Source organism: Schistosoma mansoni, chromosome 2 (genome assembly GCF_000237925.1).
Source record: "Schistosoma mansoni strain Puerto Rico chromosome 2, complete genome".
Classification (NCBI taxonomy): Eukaryota; Metazoa; Platyhelminthes; class Trematoda; order Strigeidida; family Schistosomatidae; genus Schistosoma; species Schistosoma mansoni.
Genome location: NC_031496.1, coordinates 2093256 through 2112786, shown reverse-complemented (window position 1 = coordinate 2112786; position 19531 = coordinate 2093256). Strand labels below are relative to the sequence as shown.

At 39.2% G+C, this 19531-nt stretch overlaps 1 protein-coding gene across 1 annotated transcript in view; it reads right to left on the bottom strand.

Moving 5' to 3' along the window:
* Smp_166400 (putative dead box ATP-dependent RNA helicase) overlaps positions 1 to 5460 on the bottom strand; it is a gene marked incomplete at both ends in the record, with an annotated part of 12500 nt that extends 7040 nt beyond the window's left edge. Inside the window, 2 exons of the mRNA XM_018795302.1 lie at positions 2550 to 2816; positions 5155 to 5460. Of these exons, the coding sequence (XP_018649628.1) occupies positions 2550 to 2816; positions 5155 to 5460 (573 nt within the window). The remainder of the gene's footprint in view (positions 1 to 2549; positions 2817 to 5154) is intronic.
* Between the last annotated feature and the right edge of the window lie 14071 nt (positions 5461 to 19531).

Here is a 19531-nt window from a genome sequence, read left to right as displayed (position 1 = left end):
TGTCCGTTGGACAGTAATGGAATTACTAATAGAAGAATAATGAACTGGAGTTGGTTGTGAGACAGGTAACTAAGAGTACCAGTCGAACTTTATGTATAAAAATGATAACAATGTGTTATTTTACCGCCAGATATAATTAAGATGCAATAATTGAAAAAGTAAGTGTACAGCTTTTGTAAGATGACAATCCAAAATGTAGGGGTCATATATGTCATTCCATATGCTTCACTCTAATTCCTAATTAGTATACCACTCTTCATATAATAAGCCATACTATCCCAACCGTTGCTGATACCTTGACGTGGTAGTCGGGCTTGCCTATCGTGATAAACCAATCGAGCTACACTGGCTAGAACAATCGTTCCTCGAGCTCCTGCCACGCCACGCAGGTCGGTTGAAGGGCGGTAAGACTAAAAGCAGAAAACCCAAGGTCCGAAGGCGAAGTCATACTGCTGACTGTACAGAGGTGTGACAGCAGTAAGTTGTTTCCTTCAGACAACCAGCATAACAGCGATTCTGCCTTCTCACAAGGAGGGGTGGGGTTAGAAAAGGTCGACCCTAAAAATACACCACTCGCCTAATCCCATGGATATCCGTCTCCGGCTGTAAGGTCCCAACAAGTACGGAGCTAACACAAAAACGTCGTGTGTGACCGACCTCAAGCAGTTATCCCTTGGGCACTGCGGTCACGCTCTCAGGTCATTAAGACCACTTCTAACCCAATTTCCTTTTCAGGTACCTGTAGAAGAACCCTTCCACGGTGTGGGCAACTGGGAATTGGTAACTGCCTTCATACCTCTAACAGCACTCAAGACTACTGTATTCATAATCAATCTCCTTCTTCAATTCCTACTATTCCTTCTACCTCGACTTTCAACACTAAACTTACTCTTTCAGAAGCCATACTATATGGGCTAGATCATTTGTATATAATTTACAGAAAGATCTTAAACTGAAATGGTTTAAAGCGACCACGATATCAATCCATTCTACTCCGAATCTCCATAGTAGAAATATTCACATTATATTTTAGTTTGTTCATTAATTTACGAAGCTTTTTCCAGTGCCCGAGATACCACTAAACAACTGAAGTCGACAGTGTCAACCGATGATAGGTTCCAACTCAGCAGTTTAACGTTATCAATAATCATTACACGACAAAATCTTTCTACGGCAAATTACTTGCCGAATACGGAGTACCCGGTTTTGAAGCACCATACTTTTTAACGCTTAATGATACTGAGATGGTGGAGAAGATTTGTAGCTCAGGTGGGTGATTTTGATGTAGGTTTGTACTCTGAGCTGGATGGTTCGGTCGTGGAGCTTTCATCGTCCTTCTGAACGACATCATCAGCACAAACTTCGGGTAGAAGTGTGCTGATGATGTCGTTCAAAAGGACAATGAAAGCTCCACGCTTAATGATGCTACCTGGGCGACCGAATTGATAATGCATGGAGAGGGGTTCGAATGTATGAGAGTGAATGGTTGAAATTTACGGGTATTACATTTTTAAAGATTCTAAAACTAGAATGAAACATTTATTTGATGTAATCGCTAATTTGCAATTTGGTTTTCTAACTGTTGTCAGTCAGTCAGCTACAACGTAGGACCAGGCACACATATGCATCGGTCCATGTTGTCATACCTCGTTAGTACAACAAGATGAACACCGGATTCGTAGAAGTAGTTAATTTAGTGGTGGTAGTATATAAAAGAAAGGTTGTATATAAAGATATAGTATGGGAAGGAAGACAGATATGAAGCAATTTTAATCTCAAGGTTTAAGGGAAGATAAAGAGTGTATACACCTACGCAATTGTGATCGATTCTAAGCCATGTCACCTAGAGTCTCCAACCATTGGTTACGATAGTCACGCGGACCCCAACCAAGTAGTCTGCATCTGCCAAAATGACTCAGACTAAAAGTTGGTGACTTCAAACTCTGATGCCACGTTTTGGTTTGGCCACCCCTAACTTTCTTCCAACCATCCCCTACACTAGCCAGCATAGCGCGTCGTGGTAATCGGTGTTCAGGCATACGTAACACGTGACCCAACCATCTCAGTCGATGAAGATTTATGACCTCATCAACTAATTTACCATCATTCCCTAATACTCTACGTCTAACCTCACTATTACTTACCCGGTGATCCTAGCAGATGCAAGCAATATTTCTAAGGCATCTGTGGTCAAATACTAGTAACTTATGAGTATCTTCTACTCTTAATGGCCATGTTTCACAGCCGTAAAGTAGAACAGAGCGAACTGCTGCTCAGTATACTCATCCCTTACTTGATAGATGGATATCTCGCCTTCGCCATAGGTGACGTAAGTTGGCAAAAGTCAAACGAGCTTTTTGAATCCGTGCTCAGGCTTCGTCAGACACCAACCCATTAGGGCTGATCAGACTTCCAAGATAAGTGAAGTTGTCGACGCGTCCGACCACTTCACTCCTTATCTTTCTTACAGATGACATCAGCTCGTTATTAAAACTTATTTTAAACTTGAGAAAAATTAATAACAATAATAACAATGATGATAAACTTACTTGAACAGATGAATTAAGTGATCGAAATATCTCTTGAATTTGATCTTTAAATCCTAAACTAAGCATTTCATCTGCTTCATCCAATACAAAACATTTAATTGTTTGTGTATGTAAATAACCACGACTAATCATATCTAAAACACGTCCAGGTGTACCAACTACAATTTGTTGACCTAATTGTAATTGTTCAATATCAGTGGATACTTGTGTACCACCAATACAAACATGACAACTAATATTCATATAATCACCAAGTGCTAGAACAACCTATTTACAATAAAGAAAAAAAAAACAAAGTAATAACTTTTGGTTCTGGGTACTTTATGGGGATTATTTATTTATTATTTAAACACATAAATATTGGTACAAGGAAGCACCATATATATATGCGCCACACAAATCTCATTCGATTTGTGTGAGGGATGTGATACTGCCCAGGTGCCCAAACTGAAACAGGTGGTTTTCTTAGGGGGCCACATCCGGAGCCTTTGACCTAAAGGTCTGATCCACAAGGCAGTGGAGCTTCGTGATGAGATGCAGTCTCATGCTAGCCGGTGACCAACGATTGGTTCGTATGCCATTTGTTCCCTCAGGATACTGGAGCCCATGTGCACCATTGGTTTAAAATCAGGGTTTTCCAACTCCCCTAGGTGGACTCGCCATGTCCACCAACCCGGTTAAAGCATCGGACATTCTCTTTTCTTCCTTCCACTTTCGTAAACAACAGTAATGCCACGAGAAGGCATTGAGTGGGACTTCCCTGGCACAGTCTATATACGCGTGGTCGTGTGAGAGCATTTGGAGAGGGAGAGCGAACCCTCCCCACTCTCGACCATATCAGGGGATTTGGGGGTTGTTCAATATTATTATCGAGATCATGAATTGACCTCAGTTAAACAAACCATTAAAAACAAGGAAGCTGTGAACAGCTTTTTGTTTTAAGGTGGAATACCCCTAACACTACCTAATGGTTGCCTAACTCTATAAGATTGGTTCTTCATCTCAACGACAATTATTTACTAAGGGGGAAAATAAGGAAGAATTTAAAAATCTGGATTGAGTAAAATTGAGACTAATTACGTTGTCACTATAAGTAGATGTCAGTCTACAAAAGATAATTAATACCTATTCCAAGTAACAGAAGACTTGTTAACATAAACGTTAAACTAGTTTGTTCTGATTGCTTGTGATTGGTTAACATTTTTTTTCTTTGCGTACTCTGGTCTTGTGATCGGTTGGTTGACCTTATCTGTATGAAATGACGGACTGAACTTATGTTGATGTGTCTATTAAATGTAGAACGATCTAATTGTTGTGGTTCTAGGAATTGTACGGCATTCATTAAATGCACCACAGCACTATAGTCGGGAAGTTCGTGTATCTGGGTAGCTGCATAGGCGCTGGTGGTGGCGTAAATGATGAGATCAATTCATATATAGTGAAAGACAGATCGGCTTATGCCAATCTGGGTCAACTTTGGCGTCTTCGTGATGTTGGTCTGACTGTAAAAGGTCGCAGTTTGGCTCCATACTTTTGAAATCCGCCATCTCCAAGTTAAGGATGTTAGACGACTCTCTGTGTTCGACCATCGTTGTCTCCGAAGGATTGCTGACATCCAATGGCAACACCATGTTAGTAATGCAGAGGTTCAGCATCATGCGTTCGGGAGCAGAGACAATAATTCAATTTCCTTCACCATCTTGAAACATCGAATTCGGTGGCTTGGACATGTTCCACAAATGTCGTCCCAGAGAATCCCACAACGTGCATTATTCGCCGACGCTGGAACTGATTGGAAAAAGCGGAGAGGTCTTCAATGTGTGACATGGTGTCGTGGTATGAAAGAAAGCTGCAAAGGGTTGGCTTCTGTTTGCCCTTCACGACTCCCTGGTTGGGATCCAAGATATGGTGCAACACAGTGGCTAGAGACGTTATTAGATATGGCTCAGAATAAAAGCCAGTGGTGATCCTGCTGTAACCTTCTTTTACTTTCTTCACAAAGAGTGGTTATAACTTCCTTAACTGAAAGAGTTTTTCTGGTTGTACATTTCTGTTTCCCCCACTATTATTCTTATTATTACACTAACATACACTAATCTGCATTTACCCTATTGCGACCGACTTTAAACCACGTCACGAAGGACTAACAGCTATCGGTTAAGAAGATCACCCGGGACCTCAAGCAGGTAGTATGCATTTATTTACACGGCTTAGTCCAACAGTCAACAACTTAGTGGACTAACGTAGATTTCCGGTTAGCCCGCTCCCAACGTTCTCCCAACTTATTATACGCCAAGCATCGAGAACAGAGGTATGCGGTCGTTTGTGATACGTAATATTATATCCCATCTACTTTAGACAACGAAGATCTACAGTTTCTAAATTGACTTCCTAACCTTATTTAACACCTTGCGTCTAACCACAACATTTATCACCCTATGGTTCCATTATACGTGAGCAATACTTCAAAAGCATCTATGATCAAATGCTAGTAGTGCCACGTTTTACAGCCGTAAGGCAGAACAGTGTACTGGTGAGCATTAAACTTATCCTTTAGTTAGAAGTCGAACATAATAGTAATAATAATGAATAATTCGCAAATTACCATTTGAATTTGTTTCGCTAGTTCCCTAGTTGGAGCCAATACTAAGGCTTGACAACGTGGATCGTTCGTACAGATTTGTTGCAAAATGGCAATACTAAACGTGGCTGTTTTCCCGGTACCCGACTGAGCTTGAGCTATGACATTACGTCCTTCAATTGATGGAATTATAGCTCTTTGTTGTATTGCAGAAGGTTTTTCAAAACCATATGCAAATATTCCACGTAAAAGATTTTCTTTTAAATTCATACGATCAAATGAATCACATACATTGTTATAGTGGCTGTTTATGTTGTTGTCCGACTCCATCTACATATGAATAATAAGAAAATAGGAGCATGAAAAGTAGGCAATACAAACAAATAACAGTTTACAATATGAAAAGAATAGTATATAAACAAAAGAATTATATAAAAATGATCACAATATTGATTTATAAAAGGCGTGGGACGAAAAATACGCCAAGAAATGTTTCATATTAAGTGGAAGGTGCCCCGAAATGCCCTGGTACGGCCGAGAGTGAGGAGGGACCACCTTCCCCCTCGAAATGCTCTCACATGGCCACGCGTATATAGCCTCTGCCACACAAGTCCCACTACCTTCTCGTGGCATTACTGTTGTTTACGAAGTTGAGAGGACGGAAAGCAAATGTCCGGCGCTTTAACCGGGTTGGTGGACACTGCGAGTCCACCTAGGGGAATTGGAAAACCCTCATTCCAAACTAATGGTGCACATGGGCTCCAGCATCCTGAAGGAATAAATGGCATATTAACCAATTGTTCCTCACCGGCTACCATGGGACTGCATCTCCTCACAATGCTCTACTGCCTTGTGGATCAGACGTTTAGGTCAAAGGCTCCGGGTGTGGTCCCCTAAGAAAACCACCTGTTTCAGTTTGGGCACGTGGGCAGTATCACAGCCCTCACACAAATCAAATGAGATTTGTGTGGCGCATATATATATGGTGCTTCCTTGTACCAATATTTATGTGTTTAAATAAAATAATAAAAAATAAAAGTGGAAGGTTATTATTATTAAAGATCGTACAAAACAAAGATGAATAGAGTGTGGATTTTTATTGACCGAGATGGTTTGGACACTTATTACGTACTCCTACCACCTTTTATCTCCACACGCGATGATGGCTGGTGTAGGAGCAATTTGGAAGTTAAGGATAGTCAGACCAAAACGTGGCATCAATCCGTGAAGTCATCGACTGTTAGGTTATAGTACTCTTGATTTTCGTAGCCAATGGTTAGACTTTGATTGATATAGATAAAAAATCATTTTCAATGGGGTAGATGTATTCGCTCTGTCTTCTCACAGATCTTAAGTAACCTAATAACCTTAAATATTTCTTATTCCACAGGATGTATATTTTCTTTCTTGAATGATATCTTCTATGACTAATCTTTTCTACTATCACTAATAATGTTGCTACTTGCACTACTCCAGGATCGCGCTGTATTCATATGATGAAAACTTGAACCAATGAATATGGGTCATTTTCTACATTGTGCATGAATGGTGGTATATGTCATAACCTAAGTACAGATTTATGAGGTAGGTGATCATGAAAAACAATCGACTAACAGCCATTTAGTGATGAACAGAAAAGTTACAATACATAGAGAAGGCATTTTTAGTCAGTAGCTGGTTTGAGAAAGGTAGTAAATGGTCAGTTCAAGTATTATTGAGATAATTGACAATGTGATAAGGTTTGGAAGACGGTTGGTTAAACCAAAAACTAGTGGTTTATTTAACTGGCTAGTCAATAATCTATAGCCGTGATGAATTTATTCTAGTTTCTACCATGATACACAACTCCGCCTGTAGCTCCTCCGGGGGCTACTGCCGGTCCCAAGCCCGGGTAAAGGAGGAGGGTTGGGCATGGGGTTAGCGACCCCGTCCCGTGGAAAACCAACTCGCTAAAAAACGCTAACCAGAAAAACCATGATGCACAAACTATCGACTTTATGTTTAGAGAATATATAAATGATACTCTACGTACAGCAGCTTTCACAGATCAGTTTTATAACGAAACAATGTAATATTAATGTAACTCAGCCACCACGTCTATGTTTGTGAACTAGGCCACCACGAACACTTACACGACTACCTTTCCGATTACTTCCAAATCCTAAATACAAAGAGTGAGTGTCCACATAGGTTCCTGTCCACCTTTTAAAGTTATTTTCCATTCAGGTGGAAAGTAAATGCCATATTTAGAGAAACTGATTAAGTGCGATTTTCATAGCTTGAATACCATCGCATGGTAAGATAATTTCAAGATCGAGAAGCCATTTTCCGGGAAACAGATTAGTCATATCCGCTTTCTACCTCCCTTGTAGTTGTTCCCAGAATCTTATTGATGGTAAAGTTGAAGACGAATGATGAGATTGGGCAGTCCTGACCAACTTGACTGCTTGAATGGAACAATGTAGAGAGGTGGTTATATTCATTCACACTCCCTGGGTCCTCAAGACATTAGTAAACTTCTTAGGTACAACCTTCTTTAACAAACAATTACGGAGAGCAGTCCTATTCGATGGATCGAAGGCGGTCCTAATATCAAGAAACATAAGGACTTTCGGCCTGAAATGAGTATGGTGGTGCTCTAACAGTTGGCGGGGAGTGAAGACATGATCAATACATCTACAACCAGAACGAAACCCAACCTGCTCCTCCCGAGTCGATCTTTAACGGGTTTTGAACGAACTGCGAAGTATTCAAACCAATAAATTGGATGCAATAAGAAGTAGACTTGTCCTCTTTTTAAAATCAGGAACGACTATCACCCTATTTTAGGATGTTTGGACATAATCTAATTCCTAAACTTTTACAAACAACTCGTTAATTTCCTTAACCAGAATATGGCCACCGCCCTTAAAGCCGTATGTATGTCATCTGGGCCTGGTGACCTATGGAGCTTCAGGAATTGGAGTTTCTTGTAGAGCTTCTTTTCACTAAGTGGATCAGCCATCACCAGTCATGGACGACAAAACAGTTCAATCGATGTTACTGAGGCAGCAGACCACCTGAATTGTTCCTTGAAGAACTCAGTCCATCGTTCAAGATGTCAGTAAATGTCATTGATTGACATTTGGTCAGCTTTACAAATTTTCTCGCTCACTCTCCTCTGTTCCTAGACCCATGTCCTCAGTAATTAAATCTCCAGATATCACTGAAATATCTGTCGAACTTGTTTCTTTGATATAATCTTAAGTGGTGGTAGAACTCATATTTAATTGTACTTCGACTCTAATATGTTGAGGCGTAGGCTGAGATTACGAGATATCGTCTTCTACGCCAGTATCTCACCTTGGTGGAGCTTTCTAAAATAACAACACATGAACAACCACCGATGAGAATCCAATCGATTAGTGATGCCTCTACTCTGGTGTTTTCTTCGACACCAATACCAACTAAACAGTACAAAGGTGAAGCAAGGCCTCCGAATAAGAGCACATGAAACAAGTTTTCAGGAATCGAAAGATGAGAGAATTTTACGATAGTCTTGAATGGGAGTCTCAGAAATATAGTATACAACAGTACTAAGACTTTCTAGACCTGTCATTCAGTCAGACACAACGTAGGACCTTGGACATGTGGACGTAGATTCAAGTTGCCAACCTATTTGCACAGAGAGATGAAATAGTCAAGGCACATACCAGAGTAGTAGAGGTAGTAATAGTATTGGTAATAGCAGGAAAGATCAGACATAAAAGATACGGTACCGGAATAAAATATGGATCGGTGGAGTAAAAATAAGACTTATAAGTTAACTTAGGAATTCATAATACAGAATAGATGCATCTGCAACACTGTGGACAATTCTGAGTTCGGCCATCTCAAGCTTCCAACAATTGTTTACGATAACCACGAGGACCAAAACCGGGTAGACTGTACCTACTCACATGGCTCAGTCCAAAGACATACAAACCTATATGTTATCCGATTTGCATCAGCGTGCAAACGTTCAGTGAGATCAGCTTGAGTGGCAAAAATGGTTTCAGAAAGTCTGACTCAGATTCTGTATTTGATGGCACCATTCGGAATTTCGGCCGGTCACGGACTGGAGACAGCACAGAACATTCGCCACGAATGACTTGCTCAATGACTTGGAAAACAGAATTACAAGGATGTAAACAAAAACGAACGAGGAAGGTGATCTAATGTAAGATAACTTTAAGCACCGGATAAGTTAAAGGTTAAATCACTCGAACTTTAATCGTTGTGCGTCTCAGAACCCTGTCAGTCGTTTTTGGTTTCAGCAGCCGTATGCGAAAATGCGCTTGATTCTCGACTTGTGTTAATAATTTATCGAATGAGGCAAAGCTCTGGCAACGTATCTGCACTGGGTTTGTTGGAGGTCGAGTGCTTTAATATAACTAACTCTCCGAGAATAGCTTCCTGATACTTGGAATAGCTTTTAATTATTCTCAAAGCAGTCGCACTACTCAAAATAAGCATGCTTTTTGCACACGCTTTTGTTTTTAGTGTTAACGACAAAATTAACAACGCAACTTATCGCTTGTCAAACGTGGTTTTTTATGAAATCTTAAACACACTAGTCTGCTGTTGAAGTTGCTATGATAAATATTTTAAATATATGGAATTATACCTTAAACCTTCAGGAACGCAACGTTACATCACTAACATTTATTTTCATAATATCTTGATTCACTGAACGTAAAATAAATCGTTTAAAACTGGGAGATTAAGGCCTCTATCCTCTTCATCAAAAACCAACACAAGTTTCACGACTACTAAACCAATCACGAGTCAAACGAACCAACATGAGCACGGGAAACTGAATAAATAGAAAACTATAGTTGTATTTCATCGTTTTTTTAGGTAATAAGCGAATATTCTTAAGACTTCTCTGAAGTGCAGGCAACACAGAGTATCTTCCTAAGTACGCGCTGGTGTTGTTAATAAGAAAGTACGTTAACTACTTTTTAACAGGATCTACACATATGACGTCGAAAATAGGCGAAAGGACATATACCAGATGTCAGTGAGCTTTCATATAACATTTTCTCAGATCTACAAAGTTAAGCATGTGTAACCCGGCCGTTGCTGCTACCTTGACGTGGTGGTCGGGCTTGCCTATCGTGATGAGCCAATCGAGCTATACTAGCTGGAACAGTCATTCCCCAAGGTTCTACCATGCCAGGCAGGTCAGTTGAAGAGCGGCAAGACTAAAAGCAGCAAACCCAAGGTCTGAAGGCGAAGTCGTACTGTCGACTGTACAGAGGTGTGACAGCAGTAAGGTGTTTCCTTCAGACAACCAGCATAACAGCGATTCTGCCTACCCACATGGCTCAGAATCAATCACGATGGCGTAGGTGTATACACCCTTTGTCTTCCCTTAAACCTTGAGATTAAAATTGCTTCATATCTGTTTTTCTTCGTGTACTATATCCTTATATATAACCTATTTTTTATATAATGCCACCACTAAATTAACTACTTCTATGAATTTGGCGTTCATCTTGTTGTGCTAATGGGGTATGGCAACTTGGACCGATGCATAAATGTGGTTCTATGTTGTGGCTGACTGACTGAAGCAAACTGATACGGATCAGTGTGCACTTTTATTACAGGTTGAAGTGAGAGTATCAATGATCTTTCCATCATTTTAAGGAAAGGTGAAGTTATTGTTGTGGGTCTAAATTTCACATTTATGTATTACCAGATACTCCCCTAGGTACATGGATTATCTTTATCTTTCTCCACATTTTAGGTAAGAGATTAGTTGAGAAGGATCTGTTTAAGATATTCGTGGGTGGGTAACATAGAACGTCACCACATTTTTGAAAAGGTTTGAGATACCATCAGGTCCCAAACATGGGGATGAATTAGGTGACTGGAGACATTTCCGGACATCATTTTCAGCGAAACTAGGAACGCAATTATTCTTCAAACATGTGGATTTAAGGATCATGAGATCAGATGACTAACATATAAAAGACTTCTTTAAGCCCCAAACATTCAGCTGGTTATCGTTTCTAATCTACCTGTCACCTCTCAGTTCTTTAGAGAGTTTCCACATACTTGGAGAGCTTTCATAAGATAAGAGTTTCTGAGTAAACATGGAGTTGAGATGTCTAATCTCTAGGTTTATTAGACCATTAGGCTTACGAACTTCAATAGCCTTTTCCTCCTTGTACATTTTTTCTTTCACCCTCCGTATTCGTATTAGCTATGGAGATGTAAGTCGACCAAGACTTAAAAAATGGTTTCAGTAGGACAACAAATATCCAGACAGAATTTAAGATAATAAATGGTAACATGCTTTTCAGTGGGCAATCTGTAAATGATCCTCGGTTAGTCGTACGAAACATGTTTTCAGATTTTGAGTAATTCTGAGTAATTCCTACATATGACTTTTTTGGTTAGTATAGTATATCATCAGTCTACTCAGCATTATCATTAACCCCGTTCAGGAACAAATAAGAACAAATTCGGCAGTAGGAGATGAAAACGAAGCTTAGAATACATATTGCATCAGATACTGGCTTTGATGGGTAAAAATGTGAACATTCAACTAACCAGAAAATAACATGTAGCAGAAAATTTTGTAACTAGCGCCAAATTGAAAAACGTCCAATACACAACTTCGTGATGACGAGGCGATTAGTCTTCATTCTTCAGTAAGACTTAGTTATCCATGTAACACTTCAAGTTTTCGATGTTGTTACGGTCAAATCTTAGTTTTAAATCATCAACTGTAAGTGTTGGTGCCACGTTTTCACATTTAGAGTTATTATAATTAAGTCCCCAATATGCGAAGAGAAACTCCATATCTAAAAAATATGACATCTGATTTTAAACCTTTTCAGAGTCTCCTTCTAAATGATTTGTTCTGGGTCAAAGATAAAACCTGTGGTGTATCCTAGTAGAGGAGCTTATTCAAGATATAACTATACACACAGTCACTAATGATACACCGGAAAAAGTATCACTTCAACCTAATGTGTCTGTTTCTAAGCAAAGTAAAATGACAACAAATAGCACTCACATCAAAAAGATATATTGAATGACAAATGATAACACTTTTTATTACATGAATGTTACTTGTGACCTTCTTTAAGATGACAACCACAAATGAGTTCATATGATCAACGAAGGTTCCTCTGCACGTGATGGACCCAACTAAGTGATAAGAAAGTTTAAATTCGATAGTGATATTCAATAATATTCACGACCAAAACTTCAACGTAGTGTATAATGTCCTAAACGGATGTTATAACACTAACTCACAGCTCTAGGCCAAGAATAAACGACGGCTTATTTTAACAGCGGTAGCGCTCATGTCTTGCTACAGCCTGAAAATTATATTCGCTTTCCACAAGTGATACAGGGGAACAACAGATACTGAATTGTCCACTTGACTGTAATTCACATAAGACCTTATAGCTGTACTAAAATGTCCTTGTGAAAACGTAGACCACTTATTAGGGTCCAAATATGCTCGTGAGTTGTGGTTAGAAATTAGGGTTAGGGATGACAGTCGAAGTTTTCATCGCAAAATGATATCAGCTTTAATGCCAAAATGTAATTTGTCAAAGGGATTATTGAATTTTGTGGTGAAATCCAAGAGCCACCGTCCTATTTCTGATTGGTTCATTCAAAAATTGTAATTCTATCTTGATCATCTTTTGCTTCCTCTAAAAACGTTATTGGCCCAGCTTATTTTCCAAGTATAACTCCGTAGTTTATTTTAAAAATCAAGTGGGAGACTTCGTTAACGACTTTTCCTAGATCTTTGGCAATTATATCCGCCTGAATATCACTATGGTTCGTTCACTCTCCACCTCAAATAAGGGAATTAGACAACAAAACGCTATAACTAGTCGTTCATGTTTACTCTTAATATGTCATTGTTCAGCTGACCATAAGGAGAGTGATAAGGGTAGATAATTACATACAAGTTTGCCATGCTTGCGGTTTACCATTTTGGCCTGTCCGACTTAATGTTCAGCTTAGTATTTGTGATAATCGCTACTGATTGTTCACTCTAATTCACAACAAGTGGGATAAATTTAGGTCAATTTATCCGTCATGAACTGATCGTAAAGAGCCACTACTCTGTTTAGATAGCTGTTTTGGATTAACTTTGAACTGTCTCGTTCATTTAGTCCCCCTTGGACTCTTGTAGTGTATCCAGCCATTCCTTAATAATCGTTGTTTTGTTTTTGTATTCCCACTGATACGGCCATGTATTAACAAGCTTTCCAGCAATCAGAGTAAATATCAGTCACGCCTATTTCCTTAAGCATTTTGGCACCTTTTACATTGCTTTCTAAATACTAATACATCAACTTCTCTGTCAATTTCAATTTGAGTGGAGGGGCTATTCTCCTACAGATTGGCTATACTGAAACGCAAGTTTAACTTATATTTGCATCAAACTACCGTTGAAACGTTAAACTCATCTTCCATTAAAAACAAGAGTAGCGAAGAAATCTTTTTATCTGGTGAAGTTTTCTGGGTTACATGGAGTTTATTGTCTGGCACTATTAGCTGATGCCAGATAAGGATTCATTAATTTTTCGTCAACCCAACAGTTAATTACACTGATTTCTCTGATGACAAACGGTGAAGTTAAGATGCTTTCATTTTTCGATCAAAAGAAAATAATATAAAACACGTAATGCATTTATCTTAGTTGCACAACTGAACCGGAATTAAGTCACCAACAAAAAGTAATAATAAAATTAGTAATCAAATTTTTCTGATAGTTTATGAAGGAAATTCTGATGGCTTTTGACCTTTTCCCTCCACATTCTAAATAATCATCCATCCTCTATGGAATGATGGCTTTTTGAGGACATGTGATGGCTACTGGACAATTGTAATCAATCGTAACTAAACCCCAAGTATTGTCACTAGTATCAGTGTGGGTTAAACCGTGACAACTCCACAAAGTCTATCGTAATATCCATGTTTCTAATTCTTGTGGTACATGACGAATAAAGTAGAATCGGTACGATGTCTGTACAATATTAATTAGTAACTTTTCTGGCCCGGCCGATAGCCCTATCAGGGTTAACCCTAGTCTTTAGCAGAGGGATAAGGGATAATTGTGAATAGGTTTATTAAACCATCTCGGGAAAATTCACAATACAAAGCCAGCCAAAAACAATCTTTTAGACCATTTAAAATCTTTTTTGGGGGTTGAAGTGTTTTCTTCAAAATATATGATATTATACTACGTTCAAAATTGTCGCTACCTTTAGCGTGTAGAAAATTTGACCACTTTATGCTCATGTCTAGTTCGTTTCTCATTGCTACTGTTCAAAACAGTAGAGTTATTCATAATTAACTTATCTAGCATATTTATTAGTGATGTCTTCGTATCCTTTAGATGCAATAGTCTTCACAGGTCTATTTTCCATACACGTTACTGGACCAGAGATATTATCATCGAAAAAGTGACACGTAATTAAGCCAAGTGATCTGAATCCCAAAGTCCAGGTTGTACCACCAAAAAAATGTAGTAAGTGAACATGTGTCACGTGGTTACGATGATTTCAGTTTTGCTGTTCAGCATACCGGCTATCTAATTGATAATCCGTTCATTCAAACTTCGATTACTATGTACGATATAGAAAATAGCTCCTCTCAAAACAGAAAAAAACTTGGAGGATTTGACGGTTATTGTTGATAATGTTCAAAATAAATCAAATGAGCTAACCCCATTGTCATATTTATTACGCAATCATCTCAATGACGGTCTAAGCCACATCATCAGACCTGTATTAACGACGGACTACATTTCCTCAGAGGTTATGAAGCATTTGTTATCATCTCAGAAAGCCATAGTGTATAATTTATCGGATGAATTTTCAATAAATGTCGCTAAGGGACGCATACAAAACTCTTGTGAAATCAACGACGTAGCTTGTGAGTGCAAACGCACCTGTAAGGAAGCGGCACAGTCAAGCTGTCCGGCACTCCTTCAGTTTACAACTTTTGTTGATAATGGCAAGTTTATTAACACCCAGGAGACAAACGGCATACTGAAAGGGCTACAATTCTGGTCGTCCTAATCATTTACACAATACAACTTTTTAAGTTTCGAGTTGTTATAACGTAGATTTATGAGGCGCTTAGCGTGAACTATGACCTTGAGAAAACGCGTACGTCAAGTTTGTTCCAGGCGTCAGGAGCTCCATAGCTGTGCCCTCAGACTCGGAAAAAGAGAAACAAAGGAGCAGTGAGGCACTTGGATACGTGATTAGATCCTCCAGATGAGAAAATGATGTAGCAAAGAACAATGAGTTGTGATATTTAACAGGGTGGAGTGAGTTCAAATGACGGAAAGGAAGTCGAATTCAGAATAAAGAAGGCCGTTTGTTAAAACGGGAAGTGCATCAAGAGGGTGATGTGTTAAGAGAGCTAATAACTATACCTTTCATTGTCTCGTCCTTTTTAGTTTTTTTCATCCGATGCCAGCCACACAGTTCTAGTCTAAATGTTCGAGTTAGAATGTCATGGGTTGTCTTAGTAGAGTAGCTAATCCAGCATAAAATTGTAAACATGAGCCTGGATAGTGAGTGTAGGAGAACAACATCAATATCACAGATTGATTGACTCGTTTTCACTCATAAAGGGCCTGATGCAAAAAAATGTTCTGCCCCACAAACATGGATGGATCATAAAGATCGACCTCATCATCAATGTTGGCTGATCAGCAACTCCGCCTTCCCTCCCTTTATGATGTTAGGTTCATTTAGACTTACTTTGGGATAAATATTATATCTCACATGATGCTCTGTGTTTCACATATTGTTGGAAAACACTATTTCTGTAAGTACCAATTTGCAAGCTTATCAATCAGTTAAAAATTAAGAACTGTGTGTAAGGTATTAGTGAAATTCATTGAAAGACTATAGTATAAATTATGGTTTGCCAGTCAAATATAGGCGTTGAAAAGGGTACACATTGTTAACGAAAGTAGTCGGCAGTGTATAGGAATGTATGAGTTGTGGATAAGGCGACGAGTGGTGAAATGGTAAGTCAACATACTGTGTGTGAGAGTAGAAAGCTGATGAAGAAATAACAAGAATGGGCTCACGTAAACTTGGTTCTGATGCTGTTTTGCACTATCCTGACTGGTTGATGGGCTACAGGCTCCAGAGACGTAAGACCACTGGCACTAGGTGGTCGATTGTTCGGTTCTCTTGACTTTTTCGAGTAATGGTGAACGTCCCTTAGCAACCGAGTTTAGTTGAGCAGCATCGAAAGATCTTGTAAGCTACCTGTTACAGAAAAATTAGGGAGGGAAAAGTATTTAATGCAACTGCAAAGTAGGAAAGTAAGGCGAATTGAACTAAGAGTCTAATTTGGTCTAAAATGTAGAGGGCCTATGATGTTTGAGTGAGATGCAGATGTGTTCGGTCATTCTAAATCAGCACAAGAGAGGGCTCGATCAAGAAGTTGTGCAAACGTATGTAACTCATCTGCCATAGGTATTTCAGAGAGGAGACCGTTCCGTATTAATGCGTACGTGATGAGGAAGAAGTTTTCCCGAGCTTTCGATCTGTATCTCTCAACTTTGACCGTAGATAATTTGTCTCGAAGGTCGTATTCATGCGAGTCTTGGGTGAGAACTATATGACGAGTGAATTAATTGAGGTTTTCGAGGAGTTTGACGTAGATAACCAAATTGAACCTAAGCCCTCTTTTCCAGAGGGGTTCTAGTCCTGAGATGTGGCATGGGGAACTGTAGTCAATGTGTTAGTCAGTCTTACGTAGTTTGCGGTGAAAACCCGTTGTATTCCTTCCACCTTAAGTATATTGAACAGGCGTAAGTTAGAAAATAAGAAAAAATAGTATTCAACGATAGGTCCTAAACATACCTTGCAAAGAATGATTTTAGATCCATTTTTAAAAAATTTACGAAGGAGGAAGACAAGCGATTTCCGCAATTTAGATGCTTTGATTGAGATATGTTCAGAGAAGTTAAGTCTGTTTGAGTAATGTACCCACAGGTCAGTTACTGATGTGAGTTTGGGCAATGTGTTCCCGTTAAATTGTGGTTTTATTTTAAGAGACGTATCATTAATACATAGCCAGCCACATTTCCCTGTGTTGAGCTCCGACCTCCAGCTTTTTCACTAGTTGTCTACCTTGTTGACTTCATGTTGGATTGTTTGCATAGTACTATGTACACCGCAAATGTTAGTTCTATAGATGACTTTTAAGTCATCAGCGTAAAGGTAGGTTTTACTTGTGGTAAAGCGCTTGCATATATTGTTGATGTAGATTGTAAAAAGCAATGGACCCAGTACACTGCCTTGCGCAATACCACTGGCTGTTGGTGGAGATGTCGATATTGTAGAGTTGATTTGGGTCATTAGGTACCTGTTCATTGGAAAAGACATGGTCCATTCCAATAGGGGGTTCGTAATTCCAACTGGCTGAAGTCTACTGATTGGGAGGTTATGAGGTACCTTATCAAAAGCTTTCTTAACATCGGAATATAGTGTAACCACTAGTTTGTTTTAGTCACGTATGCGAGTAATCTCGGTATGTATATTACTAAAATCAAAGTTAATGGCAGTAAGATCGTTTTTGCTGATGTACTGGATGTTAGTATCTTTGGGAATCCATACAAAACCCACTGTGCGAAAACCATCCACTTAACGGTTCACATGCGACGGTTGGATCGTATTACGTCACGCCATCGTACAGTATGGAGCAAATGTTGTGATATGCGTTCTTTCTTATGCGTTGTCCAAGGAGAGAACATAAGTTTAAAATCAAATACCTGACAGGACCTCCTCCTCGCTCGATATCATATTCGAAAATATATGCGTAAGCCCCCACAAGGCTGATAAAAAGTAGTTTAAATAATGACAATGAGGCACAATCCCAGCCACATAATACCTCACGGTAACAAATCTTGGTTGCATAGCAAACCACCTCCAGTGTCCTAAGGAATCCATAAGAAAATCGTTCAAAATTGGCACCAATTTAGAATAACTGGAGATATGAGGAGCGAATCAAATCCACCTACGAAATACCTCTACGCCCTCTACACAATATTTATCACCCCGTCAATAGTTGTGCCTATATTCCACTACATTAACCTCTGGTTCATGAGCATCAATCCTTTTAGGAGGTAACTCACTAAATGTTTAAATTTCTTTGGTAAGGACTGCACAACCTATTCTGACCACATAACAGGAAAAGAATTCAGCTTTCCAAGTCAAACAAATTGGATAGCACCACATCAGTAGATTTGATAAGAAGTATGGAGAACCAGAACTGCATTTGTAATGTTGCTAAAGTTTATGACAAAATAGTCCCGTCACCCTCATAGGAAACAGGCGACGCCACTTTTTCGGCTTGGATAAATTACCACTTGAGCTAGGCATCTATAACAAGTATAGCCAGACACGTACTGACAGGGTAGTGGACCACTTTCTAAGTAACAAAGGTCTGTTCAGTGTTAAGCTTATTAGTGCGCGCCATTTAAGTAACAAAATGACTGCCTTGATTACTAAGTGGGAAATCAGCCTGACCACGGAAACGTGGCACTCGTCTACAGCACTAGGTGCAGAACTAAGTCCAGATGGATATACATTGCATCTATTGGAACACGATTATAAGGGGAATGGAGAATAAATGATTCACGTGCGCAGTCGATGAGTTTAGTAGGTATTGAACTAATCACACTACCAGACCCGTTATCACTCACTATATGGAGCTTTGATTATCAGATACTTGTGGGATGTGCGCATAGGGCAGTGAAATCAGAACCTGAAGTAGATATGGCATTTTTCCGGAATGTTCTCACATGTTCCAATGCTAACTATTAACTTAAAACTGACTTCCGGTGATTTGAATTTCCCTGAAACCAACTAGAAGACAAGTGCTTGTCCGCAGCGATGTTAAGAAGCAGTTGCTGCTCTAAAAACTTACGACTGGGAGCAATACGTCACGGAACGTATGAGCGCCAAAAACACCTCGAACTTGTTTCACACCTATAATAACGCAAGTTGACAGTGTTATCTACTAGGTAGCACAGGATATTTTATAGCTGCCTATCAGTCCGCACATTAAATACAAGAAATAGGGAATATCTACGCCATGTAAAAACATATTGTTTTACGTTTATGGACTGGGATATGTCGGTGAAAGTAATGAAATGCTCTTACTGGTTTGACTGTTTTACTAATAACTCAGCATAAGACGCGATAGCAATCCTCTATTGTTGAAACACACTTACTTAAAAATAGGCCTAAAATGAAAATAAAGGCAAATATCCATAACTTAGTTATTCAGACACAAGCGATCAGACTTCACTAATCATGAGAACCGTCCTCTTTCGCTTCTCGCCTTCCCTTTTTGCCTCTCCTTT